Below are 14,738 nucleotides of genomic sequence, written 5' to 3'. Positions count from 1 at the left end.
ATATTTGGAGTTTCATATAATTGCCAGACACCAGGAGGGGCAGTGTTTTCAATTCCCCAGCAGAGGTGAGTGTATAACTTTTGAAACAATGTCCTATTCTTTTGAACATAAACCCTGAAAAGTACAACCCTATCCTGTATACCTTGTGACACTCAATGTAACGTTAATGCAACATAAGATCTGTATGTGCCATTTTAAAGCTCATTCGGGTTTTGATAATGGCAGTTATAGGCACAAGGAAGGATGGAACACCAAGCAGCAATTCTGTTTAAATCAGACGATGACCCCCCCCTACGAAATGGCAATCCCCCGACACCCCCCTCCCCCCCCCAGCTGTGATCCTACAGCTTTCCTACATTTCAAAACAAACTAACACTGAAAACTTTAGTTAGCTGTTCTGAGACAATGAACCATACTATTGTAGAAGTTCAACATTTATTAAAAAAATGTTCAGAACAATACGCAAGAAGTAATCAATTAACTCAAAAAACCCTGAACACAAAGGTTATAAAAATCAATGATTGTCTGTACATAAGGTGTTTACACGACCTTGGGGCTTCGAATGTGTGAAAGCACACAGATCAGGCCACTGCAGAGGACGCCCACAGCACAGCCCATCAGGACCCTCCTCTTCCAGGTGCTGCATCGGGCAGCCCAGGGCAGCCCACAGGGGTCCTCGCTGGGGTCCATCTTGGACAAGTGGAATAAGTGGACGACTCAGAACCACAGATTTATGCTAAACGATCAATGTGGAGGAACCAAATGAATAACTAAACATTCACGGCTGTTTCAGTCAAGTAACCTTGTGCTTTGGTTTGGTTTAAAAGCTCAACACATGGATTTCTACACAAGTGCTAAACATGAATGCCAGTCCATTTCTGTGAATAAAACAGCATCTCTAACATTTTTAGACAGCGTTTCCCAATTAAGGAAAACAGACAGCGCATGATGACAAGGGACGGTGTGACCTTAGAGGTCACCAGCCAGGCACTGAAATTCCTTCTGAAAACTACGCAGCTGAATAAAAGGGAAACAAGGCACAGGGCAAGAGGTCAAAGAATGAAACAAACAATAGGAATTAAAATGATCTGATCCCAGACCGTATCAGGTAAACATGTATTTACAAGCTCAGGTTGGTTCAGATGAGCAAACACTGAACCTGATTTTCACGTCATGCAGACATACAGATATGGTCCTGGAGCGACCGATGATATATAGACACAATCTGCATGTCTGGCAGATATCTGATGTTTGTCCATTATCAGCTGCCGTAACTGTTCCGATGATGGGCGTGGAAAACATCGCAAAATGGTGTGTGAATGCAATGCTTAAGGAGATTTCTCAGTACCGCTATAGTGCAAAACAACAGGTGCCAGTGTAACCAAGTACAAAGGTCCAATACAGAAGGTAAAGATAAAAACTGAACTGGACACTTATTGCACTGAAAATTTCACAGTACCAATATGGTGACAGCAACATAGAAAGCGATGTGCCTTGACGTGGCTGCCTATTCCCTATAGGTGTGGAGATCCCAGTTAAAAAGCGCAGTAGAGCTCTGCTGAGGTGGGACCAGTGCTCACCCTGTCAAACAGGCCCCTCATACACGTCACCTCCTTCTGTAGGTCCTCGATCTGCAGGAGCAGCTGGCTGCAGACAGTCTGCGACTCCCGCTTCGGGTCCAGGGTCAGGATGAGCTGGCCGTGCAGAGTGGAGCCTTAACATGTTGCTGATAGCCCTCGCTGACCGTGCAGAGTGGAGCCTTAACATCTTACTGATAGCCCTCGCTGGCCGTGCAGAGTGGAGCCTTAACATCTTACTGATAGCCCTCGCTGGCCGTGCAGAGTGGAGCCTTAACATCTTACTGATAGCCCTCGCTGGCCGTGCAGAGTGGAGCCTTAACATCTTACTGATAGCCCTCGCTGGCCGTGCAGAGTGGAGCCTTAACATCTTACTGATAGCCCTCGCTGGCCGTGCAGAGTGGAGCCTTAACATCTTACTGATAGCCCTCGCTGTCCGTGCAGAGTGGAGCCTTAACATCTTACTGATAGCCCTCGCTGGCCGTGCAGAGTGGAGCCTTAACATCTTACTGATAGCCCTCGCTGTCCGTGCAGAGTGGAGCCTTAACATCTTACTGATAGCCCTCGCTGGCCGTGCAGAGTGGAGCCTTAACATCTTACTGATAGCCCTCGCTGGCCGTGCAGAGTGGAGCCTTAACATCTTACTGATAGCCCTCGCTGGCCGTGCAGAGTGGAGCCTTAACATCTTACTGATAGCCCTCGCTGGCCGTGCAGAGTGGAGCCTTAACATCTTACTGATAGCCCTCGCTGGCCGTGCAGAGTGGAGCCTTAACATCTTACTGATAGCCCTCGCTGGCCGTGCAGAGTGGAGCCTTAACATCTTACTGATAGCCCTCGCTGGCCGTGCACACATCAGCAGACACCTTGGGCGTTTCCCAATTTTCGTGCATACTTGTGCACCCGTTTTACGTCATCTTCCATAACTAGTGAGCAGTTCCAATACTCAAGAACAGAAGCAGAGAGGACTGTAAAAATCCCTGGTTGAATCATCACTGAACAAGACCAAATCATTGTGCCACAAGTTTGTTCTTGGGAGGCAAGTAGGACCGGTCTTGCCAAGACCGCAAGTACGACCTTTGCCTTCCTGGGATTGAGAAACACATCTTACCTCAGAGGGCTGTTTGGGAAACTTCTTTATGGCGTCCTGAACCACCTCCGTAAGGCAGCAGCATTGCTGTCTAAGACTGACCAGCAGGGTGTACAGATCTTCACTGCTGCTTTGCAGCACAGAGCGTAGCACATGTTCAGGGAACAGCAGAGAAATGCCTGAGAAGGTCTACCGAGCTGAAGCGAGATGGAAGCTACCAGCTAAAATTATTCATATAAAACCCTCTCCGATATGCTAGTTCTGCGAAAGTTTCTATAATGCTGAAAGAATCGCAAAATCTTTTCATAAAAATTTAAAAGCTCCATATAATACAAAAAAACATCCATTTTACTACGCAACTTTTACTTCCAGTGTTTCCTAAACATCACAGGTCTCTGTCACCTTCAATCACAGCCAGTGCTGTAATCTCACTCTCTGTGCCACAGGAATGTTTCTGTGGTGATTAACTGACGGAAAGCGGCCCGTACACTGACCGGCTGTCGATGTTGCCCAGTTGCGCAAGAACATCTGGAGCTATGGAGTCCAGGTTCATCGTCGACACTGCATCCAAGATCTTCTTCTGATCTTCTGGGTTTGTGATGCCCATCTACGGCAAGACGGTTTTGCGGTATCAAGTCCACAACGAGTGACTAAATTATATTATGATACAATATAGATTCTGCTTATATATATCATTTTCACATTTCAAAGTATGGATTTTTAGAGACAATCACTGTTCTGTAATTTGACACAAGAATGTTGCAGGTAAGAGTTAGTTCCATCGTGTAAAAATTATCTGCAGTGTTTCCCTTACCATTATATTAGGGTGGCGCCCCGCCCCGCCCCCCCTTGAAGGTCAAGTTAATTTTATTTTCTGTATAGCACCAGATCACAACAGAAGTCATTTAAGGTTACCTTTCCTATAGAACAGGTCTATACATTGTCCTTTTATTAAATAGCCTTGTTATTTATCTTATTTACACAACAGCTTGTCATTTTTCTCTCTACACGGTCGCGTGTTTACAATTCTCCTCTGCTCTCTGTATCGCGCATGGCGGAGCTCTGCCCCGATGCACGCGCACAGACACAGGTGAGCACACTCCCACCAGCGGACAGAGAGCGCGTGTCAGAAAATATGTCGCATCAACCACCTTAAAAGCAGACAGAAATATCAGCCTTGGCCAAAAGTGTAAACTGTGAGAGAGACTTCTCAAGTATAAAGAGGTAATAAATACGTTTCACAATGGGATTTTCTGCTTTAAACTATCAATATTTTAAGCTATCAGCTACCACTTTTAAAGCCTAACAGTTAATGTATTTGCAGGTAAAGACAAACATCCGCAATAGGCTGCAAGGAGACCATCTTGCAGCCTGCATGCGGATCTCAGTAAATGGGCCAGACGTTTCTGACTTCCCATATCAAGGGGCTCTAGAAATGTTCTTCCAAAAGCCCAGAAAGATATACTGCAGTGACAAAAGCTGCACACTTTGTGGATAATCATCATAAAAAGAAATGTTCTGATGTTTAGTTCACTTGTTATATTGACTGCTGTCATTAAAAGAAACACATGAACACCATGAATCCTGTCGTCGTCTGTCTGCCCCCCCCCACCAAAGCTGTAAACCTGGGGGAAACACTGATCTGGAAAAGTAACCAAAAACATAGACCCCATATCCAACTCCTCGACTGTTTGGACCAACACGGGAACTAAGAATGACTTTTAGCCTTACTTTTTCCAAGTCTGCCTTCTCCATTGTTGAAAGATCGGTCCAGGTTACATCATTATCCTGTTTTGAAGACCAAACCAGTTGGTTCAAGACGTTACGGTATTTTTCCATTTCAAAGTGAGCACTTATTCACAGGATGTAACAGTATAGCACAAGTACTCACCAGCAAGTCCGAAAGGCGCTCCAAATCGAGTCCATGCAGAAGCAGTTCAACATCAGACAGTCTGACAGAACTGAAGACAACAAACACTCTTCTCTAGCTTGTTTCTCCACAACGTTAAAAGGATAATATCAGACCGTACCTTAAACACTAACACGAACCTTCTCTGCCACAAGTTAGCAGACAACTTTATAAATGTACTAGCTATGGAGACTCCTGTAAATCATCATCTCACCTCACTACAGGGGTACTGTCTGGCACAGGATTTTGTCTGAAGAATTGAGAGAGTGTTTTTTCCTTGCATGACATTTCCACATCTCCATCGTCATCTCTGGAGCACATTATGAGCCTAGAAATCTGTGATGAATATAAATGTATAAGAAATTTGTAATAACTGTTACAACTATTACTGACTGAACAGAGTGTATACTCTTCATATTACATCAATAGCCATCCAAAGCTCTCCTCCCTTACCTGAGTGTGTCTCTGTATCCTGGCAACATCCAAAGCTCTCCTCCCTTACCTGAGTGTGTCTCTGTATCCTAGCAACATCCAAAGCTCTCCTCCCTTACCTGAGTGTGTCTCTGTATCCTAGCAACATCCAAAGCTCTCCTCCCTTACCTGAGTGTGTCTCTGTATCCTAGCAACATCCAAAGCTCTCCTCCCTTACCTGAGTGTGTCTGTGTGTCCTGGCAACATCCAAAGCACTCCTCCCCTCCCTCGTCTTGATGCTCTTGTCAGCCCCGAGCTGCAGAAGCTTCCTCACAGCATTTTCTTGACCATACTGAGCTGCTGTTGCAAGAGCCTAGTGTTCCCCAGTCAACAATCCAACCAACAAAGAAAACAGAAACACATAATAACTATAAGTAGCTCGTGTTTGTTATGAAAAATACTACAAATTGTATTTATTTCTCTAAGTAGCTGCTGAAAAATCACCAGCTCTCTGGGAAGTCATTCAAGCTGAAGACTTCCTCACTGATCAATGAACAAATGGCCAGTCGATGTTTTCTTTGCCCCCTCACCGTGTATCCATTACAATCTTGGAGGTTGATCTTCGCTCCATGAGAAACCAGAAGATTAATCAGTTGACAATAGCCATCTCTGGCTGCCATCATGAGAGCCGTCATCCCAGACCTGCAGAGAAATGATCGTACAAACTGGACAGCTCATCAAATGTTATTCACAAAGCACACTCATACAAACTTTAAATTTACCTTCCAGATAACTAGTAACTTTGCATTCATTTTTCAAATTGTTAAAGAAGAAGCACATTTTAGTGGTGGGTGGGGAAAATGAGTTTAAGCCTAACGTCACTGTTGCAGCCAGCAAGGAGGCTTCCACTATAAGGGAATAACATGGGAGTATGGTTTCAATGTGTGCAGCCGATTATTGAGAAGCTGCCATCATCGTCCACTAGATGCCGCCAAAAACCATAACAGCTAACCTTTGCTGTGGCTATTTAGCACCATTTGACAGTTTACAGCTCTACTCACTGATAGCTACCTTCAATAATTTCAGCATTAAATAAAACTGTCATTGTAGCTATAACCAAGGATGTCTCTGGTCTAACTCAGTTCAGCCCCTATACATCACCAGGTTATTGAGCGACATAATCGCACATTTTTGGACCAGAGATAAGAAGGGCATTGTCGGGAAAAAAACATGAAATATTGGACACTTGTGATAAAAGGATTTACACAACCAGATAGCAGACAATCACCGCTGTGATGTACAGTACTGTGCAAAAGTCTTAGGCAGTCAAAGGAGATTTTTAAGGCTATTTATCTGGGTAGTAAGTATATATTTGCTCAGAACATAAACACTATGTAACATTAGAGCATATGCAAATTAAGAGAAATAATAAAAACTAACAAGAATTTCTCCGGTTCTCCAAAAAGCTACTGATATCTAGCTGGATGACTAGATGAACAGCGCTTCAGGTCCCTAACCTCTCCTGAGGGGCACCCCAGCCATTCAGCGTTTTCGTTCAATTTCAGTACCAGCTCACTAAATTACTTAATTTAATTACTTAAAAAGTCAATGAGGTGTTGATTAGCCAAACATGCTACGCTAGAGAGCATATGAGATGGCCAAGCCGACACACTTTGTGTCAGTTTTGTATCAATACGAAGGTCATTTAAACATTTTCTTTTACTGCCTAAGACTTTTGCACAGTCCTGTACTTGCCTTCCGGTCTGTTCTGTAGGACCTGCTATGTGATGAGCTCACACAGAGACAAATACACAATTTCTTTCACTGCCTTGTTGATAAAAAAAAAAAATAACTACTGAAGAATTTAAGATTAAATTGGGCTGACAATTCCCAGTGGAAGCTGAAAGGCTAGTGGCCACCCTGTACTGTCCCAGATGTGACAACACCATGCCGGACAGCCCAGACCATGCCGGCCCCCAGGACAGCCCAGGACCATCGCTCACTGTAAGGGACAGCTGGTGACATCCCGAAGGCCATTAAATGTTCAGGCCGACAGATCACAAAGTCAATGAGGAAATTCACCTTGGTACGGCAACACCTTATCAGAGATCCAGGCCGGTGGTCAATCGACTTTCCATCAAACAAAGAAAACTGTTAAAATGTCACTGGAACCAAAATACGGCCCTGTGAACAAACACGGTGATAATTCCTTCATCCATTACGCTTTATCAAAAGCTCTCAGCTTCCCCTGGTTCAGTCACTTCTTGGCACAGTAGTTATTCCCGCATTTTACACATGGGGGGGTGGGGGGGGGGAGATACAAAGTTGCAATGAGTGAGCGACCTTGTCCACCTTTAACATACAAGGCACTACAAAATCCTGCTGCAGGGTCACAGATTTACATCCCATGGTGAGTGAGGCAGCATCCTTACAGTCACATCTGCATTGCTGTGTGCGTGTCTTTACCACAGGATTCCAGACAATCCAGACACTGCTAATTGCCGGTTAAATTTACACATTCTGCAGCTCGTGGACCCCCCCGTAGCTCTCTGCCTTATTTTGTTGTTGTTTTCCCAAATATTTTGTCTGAGGAGGAAACAATCAGTTTCCTACCGAGGGGCTGCAGCCCTTAGTGCCACACGCTGGTCAGGAAAACAAACACCGCGGAGAAACTGCACCCATGGTTTGCTGCGAGAAATGTCTGCAGACAGAAGACAGTGCTAAAGGCTTCCAGACACACATCAGAAGTCTATGGGCGGCTCGGCCCGGCTCGCTGCTGTCAGCGCACAGGAGTTACCGGACCCCGCGGTCACTGTTTGTTTGTCTGTCTGGGCTCTGCACGAGTACACGCCATAACAGGACGTCATAGCGAAGACAAAGCAGCGTGGGCTGCCTCCCGGGTTCGAAGGGGGCGGGGCTTTGACTATGCATGGCCTGGGAAAACGCATTCTCTGTCAGCACACCATGCCTGCGTCAGTCACAGGATCCTCCAGCTTAATCCCATTTAATATCTCATAAATATCTTTATGGACGCCTGCAATCACTTTAACAATGACACACTCTATGAATAATCTCATCATCCATATTTTAACTCTTATCAGACTTCTCTTAGTTGAATGATAGCCGGGACTTTTAAACAGCAGACAATTCTAAATCTGTCCCTTTGCCAGATATGAACTGATAACTGATCATGTGTCTGAAGTAGTGACAGATATCACACCCATTCCGAATTACTGATATTAGCGTGTCAAAGGTAGGACTCAGGGGAGATGTGATGCCCTCCATCTTACTTATTGGGCACGTTGGGATCAGCGTTCCTGGACAGAAGTAGTTCCACACATTGGACAATCCGGTCTTCTGAGGCAGACGCAGTACAGGCAGCCATCAGCACAGTGCACCGATCTGTGGGAGTAACACAGGCGGCGTGATGTACCGATCTGTGTGAGCAACACAGGCAGGGTGATGTACCAGTCTGTGTGAGCAACACAGGCAGGGTGATGTACCAGTCTGTGCGAGTAACACAGGCGGCGTGATGTACCGGTCTGTGCGAGCAACACAGGCGGCGCGATGTACCGGTGTGTGCGAGCAACACAGGCGGCGCGATGTATCGGTCTGTGCGAGCAACACAGGCGGCGCGATGTACCGGTCTGTGCGAGCAACACAGGCGGCGCGATGTACCGGTCTGTGCGAGCAACACAGGCGGCGCGATGTATCGGTCTGTGTGAGCAACACAGGCGGCGCGATGTACCGGTGTGTGCGAGCAACACAGGCGGCGCGATGTATCGGTCTGTGCGAGCAACACAGGCGGCGCGATGTACCGGTCTGTGCGAGCAACACAGGTGGTGTGATGTACCGGTCTGTGCGAGCAACACAGGCGGCGCGATGTACCGGTCTGTGGGAGTAATACAGATGCCGTAATGTTCCGGTCTGTGCAAGGAGCACAGTGGACATGATCTGTGCGAGTAACATAGGCAGCGTGATGTCCCGGTCTGTGCGAGTAACACGGGCGGCGTGACCCGTGCGAGTAACACAGTCTATAGACTAAACTGATACAAAAATACATTAAAAATAGGACACTTCTATTCATCTATTTTCTAAACAGACAGCATTACAGTAGGCAGTGTAACACTGGGCAGAGACTAAGCATTTTGTGACTGAACATTAACAGATGCTAAATTAGACGTTAATTCTGGAAATGATCCATATTATAGAGAGATAGCTGACAAAGGGAGCTTTTAGCTGAGTGTTTGGTTTTGGCCTGACTCAGGCCAGGGCTCAGAGTGATGTGGCACACGTACAAAATGCTCTGTCTGTGTCGGACCAGGAAAATAAACACAGACTGTTGTGGGGCTGAGGGATGACGACAGAGCCACACTGCATGTACTGGCTTTATCAATCGCTTGTACATTCAGCGGAACACAAATTAGGATGTGGCCACGGCTGTGTCTCCGGTTTAATTATTTCCCTTTGAGGCCCCAAGGTCTGACTGGCCTGTCGCTCTAGATGTGCACAACGTGAAATCGCCCCGATTACTCCAGCAGACAAACGTCCTCCCAGTTACCAGGACTAACAGATGTGTTCAATTTTCAAGAAAAACCAAACTGGAAGTGTAAACTAAACACACACTGTGGATTAGCAAATGTTTTCAATACGTCCTCCTTTGCGTCACAGCCATTAAGTACTGTCAGATGAAGACAAAGAGCGTGCATTCTAATTGGTTCCCATTTTGGCTCGAATGCAATAATAATTAAAAGAACGTGGAACATAACATTTTTCGCAAGCATATTCTTGAAAAATAACTCCTTCGTTTCTTCACATTCCATAGTATGTGGCCTATTGTTTGAAGCCATTGTGAAATTCTGCCAATCCAGCAATTGCAGAGGTTTGAAGCATCCTATCGGGCCGGCTGGACCTAATCAAGCTCTGATATTCCCCTTTAAGTTCCTGTCAGGATTGGTTGATAGACAGATTAGAAAAGATCACAGTCAACTTGACAAGTCTTATTTGACCAGAGAAACCTTTGGCAGAGTCTAGTAATTTGGCAACTCCTTAAAAGTCATTTTCCCTCAGTGAAAAATATAGACCCACCAAATCACTCTAACATGGGATTTAACCTGTCCCAGCTCTGGATCACTATAACAGGGCATTTAATCTTCCAGCTTCTGATTACCCTAAAAGGGGATTTTACCTGTCTCAGCTTCAGATCACTCTAACGGAGGATTTAACCTGTCTCAGCTTCTCTCATCTTAAGGGATACTGGTTAGAAGGTTCAATTTATACTGTAAAACAGGGGTGCCCAACTCCAGTCCTGGAGGGCCGGAGCCCTGTGCAGCTTAGTTCTCTCCCTGTTCCACCATAAATGATTCAGCTCAAGAGTTGTGTGGTAATTAGCACAAGGAGTTGGATCAGGTTTGTTAAATGAGGGGAAACCCAAAAATGTGCAGGGCTCTGGCCCCCCAGGACTGGAGTTGGGCACCGCTGGTGTAAAAGACACGATATTTACTGCAAATGTATATTTCTGGACTACCCCTTCAGGTATATCCATATCGTATAAGGAATTAAACATTTCACGGTCATGTGTACTACAAAGAAGATGGTATGTGGTGACATCATCAGGCCAAGATCTGCTGTGCGCAGCTGCTCTTCAGAATTCAGAGAAATGAACGATCCCATTAAAACTAACCTGAGGGGTTATTAATGTGATGAAATTCAGAAGCCAAGCTTAATGAGAGACTCGGGCATATTCGGTGAAGCGAGTCACTATCTGTTCACCGTGTCAGGAAACAAAGGCTCCGGAGAGCGGGCGTACCGCTGCTGAAGTTCACACCAGCCCCCCGGTCCAGCAGAAGCTTGGCTAGCTTGTAGTGGGCCCCATAGACAGCAGCCATGAGCAGCGTCCAGTCAAGACCAAGACGAGACTCCACAGTCACACCTGAGGAGAAGGGGCACGGGTCACCAAGAGCAGGCCAAGACAATGCCTGATGCCCATCTGATGCTAGGAGAAGTTGAATCACGGTAACTAAGTCTTATTACTGTGGATTGTGTTGTACTCAGACATACCACAGATGACCCAGTCATGCACTCTCTCTCTCTCCCTTGCCACAGGCAGTGTGCAGTCACTGGATAAACTTACCCGTGTCCAGCAGGTGGCTGACAAGCTCAGCATCTCCAGTGCTGATGGCCTTTTTAAGGATCACCGCTTGGTCTTCCTCAGACCCCGGTACGGAGACATGTGAACCCTGAGGACATACAAAAATTAAAAATGATTTTATATGCAGTCTCACAGTCTCTCCCTGACAGACAGACACTTCCTCTCTCTCTCTCTCTCTCACACACACACACACACCAGCCAAGTGTCTCACTCACGCCTGTGGTCAAGATCATCTTCAAGGACCCCCGCCACCCATATCAACCCTCTCTGCACAGGTCGCTGACTGGTTATAACGGACACGATGCATTTTCCATTTGCATTTTGCACATGGCAACAGAGCTCAGACCAAACCATTTTCAGTATTCTAGGGAGGAAAAATAAAATAGTTTTTAAACACTATCTCAAGACAAAAAAAGGTACATAAAAAACAATCTTTCATATGATTTACAAATATTATGTATTCGCAATTATGTATTTGTGACACACGGCCGGTTTTAAACCTGCTTTTGAGCTTCATGGGCATTAGCTAATAACTTTGCAGGCTAATGCTCTGCCGTCGTAAGCGGCGCGTTACAAACATAAGTGCGGATATTCCTCCATGTGCGGCCAGAAGCGTCATTCCGGACACTCCGCGTGCCGGTATTCTGACTAGTTGAGCTACCTACCGAGACGTGCTATGGAGCCTTTCTGCGCATGTGCAGTTCTACCGTTTTGGGATTGGGGTAAAGTTCTATGGGTTAGGATTTTAAGGGTTGTTTTTTTTGGGAGGGGGGGTTAGGGTAAGGTTTTAGGGGGGATACGGTTAGGGTTATCGATTAGCACTACGGTAGTCTAACTCGACAGAACACCGGCACCGTTCGAAAAGGCGGACAGTGATGAGGTTTGGCGGCTAGTCAGTCAGGCGCTTCGTCTCTGTTACATCTCCATCCGCAACTAAGAAATTAAGCCTTCATCGAGTCACTATCCCGGCTGGTCAAATATTTTTAAAAAATCGATAAGTCTATCAAGAAATAAACTTGCACAACAGGTACCGAGCGATAGTTACGCTTGAGGGATTGTGGTTTTACGCAGACCGCCAGTCCGGAGCCGACGCCAACAGGCGGCTTTTAAATAAATATATAATTATAATAAACACTTTTCCTTTTTTATTTTACCTTGCCGTTTTTCCTGTGGTATCCCACGTCCCATTCGTCGTCAGTGTCACTTTCCTCACCGGCAGGCATGCCTTGGCGCCGCTTCATCGTGTCCGCTTCGGCGTGCGTCAGGTGCGGGCCGTCGGCGCAAAAACACGTGAATTTTAATGCGTAAAATACGCGTAGAATATACGTAAACAACGCGTATTTGTCCCTTTGTTCGTTTTTGTGGAGCCGATGAAGATAAATCTTTGGATTGCTCTTTTGGGATTTAATTAATAATTATTATTATTGAAAATAATATTAATTACAATAAATGCACAATAATTATAAATTTATTATACGTTATGACATTATTATATATTATTAATAAAATAAGAATAATTTGACATACAATTCTCATCAATATACAAAATTGCCTTCCTTTGCTCCACTATTGCCGTTTCGGTAAACAAACACGTTAGTGGACATTATAGCTTCAAATCAAATCAAACGATCATCAAGCTATTTAGTTTTTTATCATTAAAAACATTAACAATAGTGTGTGTATGTGTGTGCAGCTACAGCAGATGTACTCGCTCAGTGCTGGTTCTGGATACAGACCGTAGTAATGAATACAGTAGAAACCGCATATAGTGTTCATGGTTATAGTGACCAACCGCTTACATGGATCAAAAAGCGTGCAACGAAAACATGAGGGAAAGTCATTTTCCCTCAGTGAAAAATATAGACCCACCAAATCACTCTAACATGGGATTTAACCTGTCCCAGCTCTGGATCACTATAAGAGGGCATTTAATCTCCCAGCTTCTGATTACCCTAAAAGGGGATTTAACCTGTCCCAGCTTCAGATCACTCTAAAAGGGGATTTAACCTATCCCAGTTTCAGATCACTCTAAAAGGGGATTTAACTTGTCCCAGTTTCAGATCACTCTAACAGAGGATTTAACCTGTCTCAGCTTCTCTTATCTTATGGGATACTGGTTAGAAGGTTCAATTCTTAACCACAGTACTGTTCTTCCATTGACAGGTTGTAACATTGATGGTTTGTTAGAACACATGCATCCAGACGCATAAATAAAATAATTTGTATTGTCTCCACTTAAAAAGACATCATTGGAATAAAAAGACCCAGCACATTAACATAAATAAATAAATATTAGGCTAATATATTAATATTTATGTCATAACCATTTATTAACATAGCAATAGGCCTATATATGAATATAACAATTAGGCTATTAATATTATTGATTTTAATTTACTTTTAGGATTTTACCTTTTTTTCAAGTTTAAACTGGCAGGGTGAAAAAGAATATTAATATATATCTAATGTATTTTAGTTATGAATAATAAATGTATAGTTTTTAGTAATATAAAGCTTTGCCTCAATTCAGAAGAGATACTACTGTCAGTCATGCATATTTGTTTATAAAGTAAAGTAGTTTAGCAGCTGATTTGGTAAAGATTTTAGATGTCATTATAAATCACTGACATAAATCACTGCAATGGCCGCCTTCTGCACATGCTAGAGTCACTGTGAACTTTCTCCTTCGTTACAAAAATGTGAAACTGAAAGCTGCATTTCTCACAGCACTTGAAAAACTAAACCCACCATGTATGGGAAAACACATTATTTTTCTGTTTGTGATTTCTTAAGTGCCTTTTTAGGTTTCCCATCTTATCCGTTTCCTGTGTGTTATGTATTTTATATTAAATAACGGAACTGAAATTAGAAGGTCCCCATAATTAGGGAAAATTTGCACATTATTTTTCTGTTTGTGATTTCTTAAGTGCCTTTTTAGGTTTCCCATCTTATCTGTATCTGGTTACACAGTTATCTGTTTCCTGTGTGTCATGTATATGAAAGTAGAAGGTCCCTGATTTTATATATATATATATATGCATTTTTAAATGCAACCCATTTTTTGAAAAAAAAAAAGATTATAAAATGTTTAAATTAAATATTTGTACTACTTCCAAAAAATAACAGCAGGGTGAGCATCTGCACGCTTTTCACGTCACACTATGGCGCTTTATTTGAGGTAATCCCTATAAACCGCGAAAAATACAATTTACGCTGCCTACTGTTAAATTTCGTACAACAGCAAAAGTAAAAAATACAATTTAATAAAACCTGATTTCTCAATAGCGTAGCCTATAGCCTACAGAAAATTAACTTTCATGTAACAGGATATGGTCACGCCTAAACGGGATATATTTATTATTTCTACACTGTATAACTGAATGCACTTTATATCTGTGGTTTCATGTGAAGCAGTTTACAATCAGTAGACTCTTTTCTCAGACACTTACAAGCGAAGTTGTGCTTCAGTCCACGCAGCCTATGTCTTTTCGTGGTGATATGTTGTGCCAAAGTAGCACGCGGCTGAGAGGGGGCTGCATGGGGGTGATATCTCCAGGCATTTGGCAGCGATTTGCAGCGTCTCTTTCTCTAATCAGCGCCTAC

At 44.0% G+C, this 14,738-nt stretch overlaps 1 protein-coding gene across 4 annotated transcripts; it reads right to left on the bottom strand.

The window, feature by feature from the left end:
- Positions 1-418: 418 nt before the first annotated feature.
- asz1 (ankyrin repeat, SAM and basic leucine zipper domain containing 1) lies at positions 419-14,719 on the bottom strand. 4 transcript variants are annotated; one of them, XM_023809027.2, is made up of 14 exons: positions 14,585-14,719; positions 12,290-12,384; positions 11,118-11,223; positions 10,794-10,916; positions 8,275-8,386; positions 5,575-5,686; positions 5,223-5,357; positions 4,788-4,909; positions 4,556-4,625; positions 4,396-4,452; positions 3,159-3,271; positions 2,686-2,791; positions 1,581-1,694; positions 419-690 (listed from the first exon to the last, which is right to left on the bottom strand). In XM_023809027.2, the coding sequence occupies exons 2-14, from the start codon at positions 12,374-12,376 to the stop codon at positions 541-543; spliced, it is 1,407 nt and encodes a 468-aa protein (XP_023664795.1). In that variant the 5' UTR covers positions 12,377-12,384; positions 14,585-14,719; the 3' UTR covers positions 419-540. The 4 variants fall into 4 exon arrangements, with proteins under 4 accessions (XP_023664795.1, XP_023664794.1, XP_023664796.1 ...); XM_023809026.2 differs by lacking the exon at positions 14,585-14,719 and having other exon boundaries at positions 12,290-12,420; XM_023809028.2 differs by lacking the exons at positions 1,581-1,694; positions 14,585-14,719 and having other exon boundaries at positions 12,290-12,420.
- Between the last annotated feature and the right edge of the window lie 19 nt (positions 14,720-14,738).

This window comes from Paramormyrops kingsleyae, chromosome 1, assembly GCF_048594095.1.
Source record: "Paramormyrops kingsleyae isolate MSU_618 chromosome 1, PKINGS_0.4, whole genome shotgun sequence".
Taxonomy (NCBI): Eukaryota; Metazoa; Chordata; class Actinopteri; order Osteoglossiformes; family Mormyridae; genus Paramormyrops; species Paramormyrops kingsleyae.
Note: the sequence above shows the minus strand (reverse complement) of the source record. Positions and strands in the feature narration are given on the sequence as shown.

What these genes read in the sequence shown, in the direction of transcription:
- asz1 (XM_023809027.2), bottom strand. Translation starts at nt 12,376, where the DNA reads ATGAAGCGGCGCCAAGGCATGCCTGCCGGTGAGGAAAGTGACACTGAC. An exon ending in GGACACACAGACACACTCAG is followed by an intron (nt 4,910 to 5,222) that starts GTAAGGGAGGAG and finishes TATTCATCACAG; the next exon opens with ATTTCTAGGCTCATAATGTG. An exon ending in TGAGGGGCCTGTTTGACAGG is followed by an intron (nt 691 to 1,580) that starts GTGAGCACTGGT and finishes CACTTGTCCAAG; the next exon opens with ATGGACCCCAGCGAGGACCC.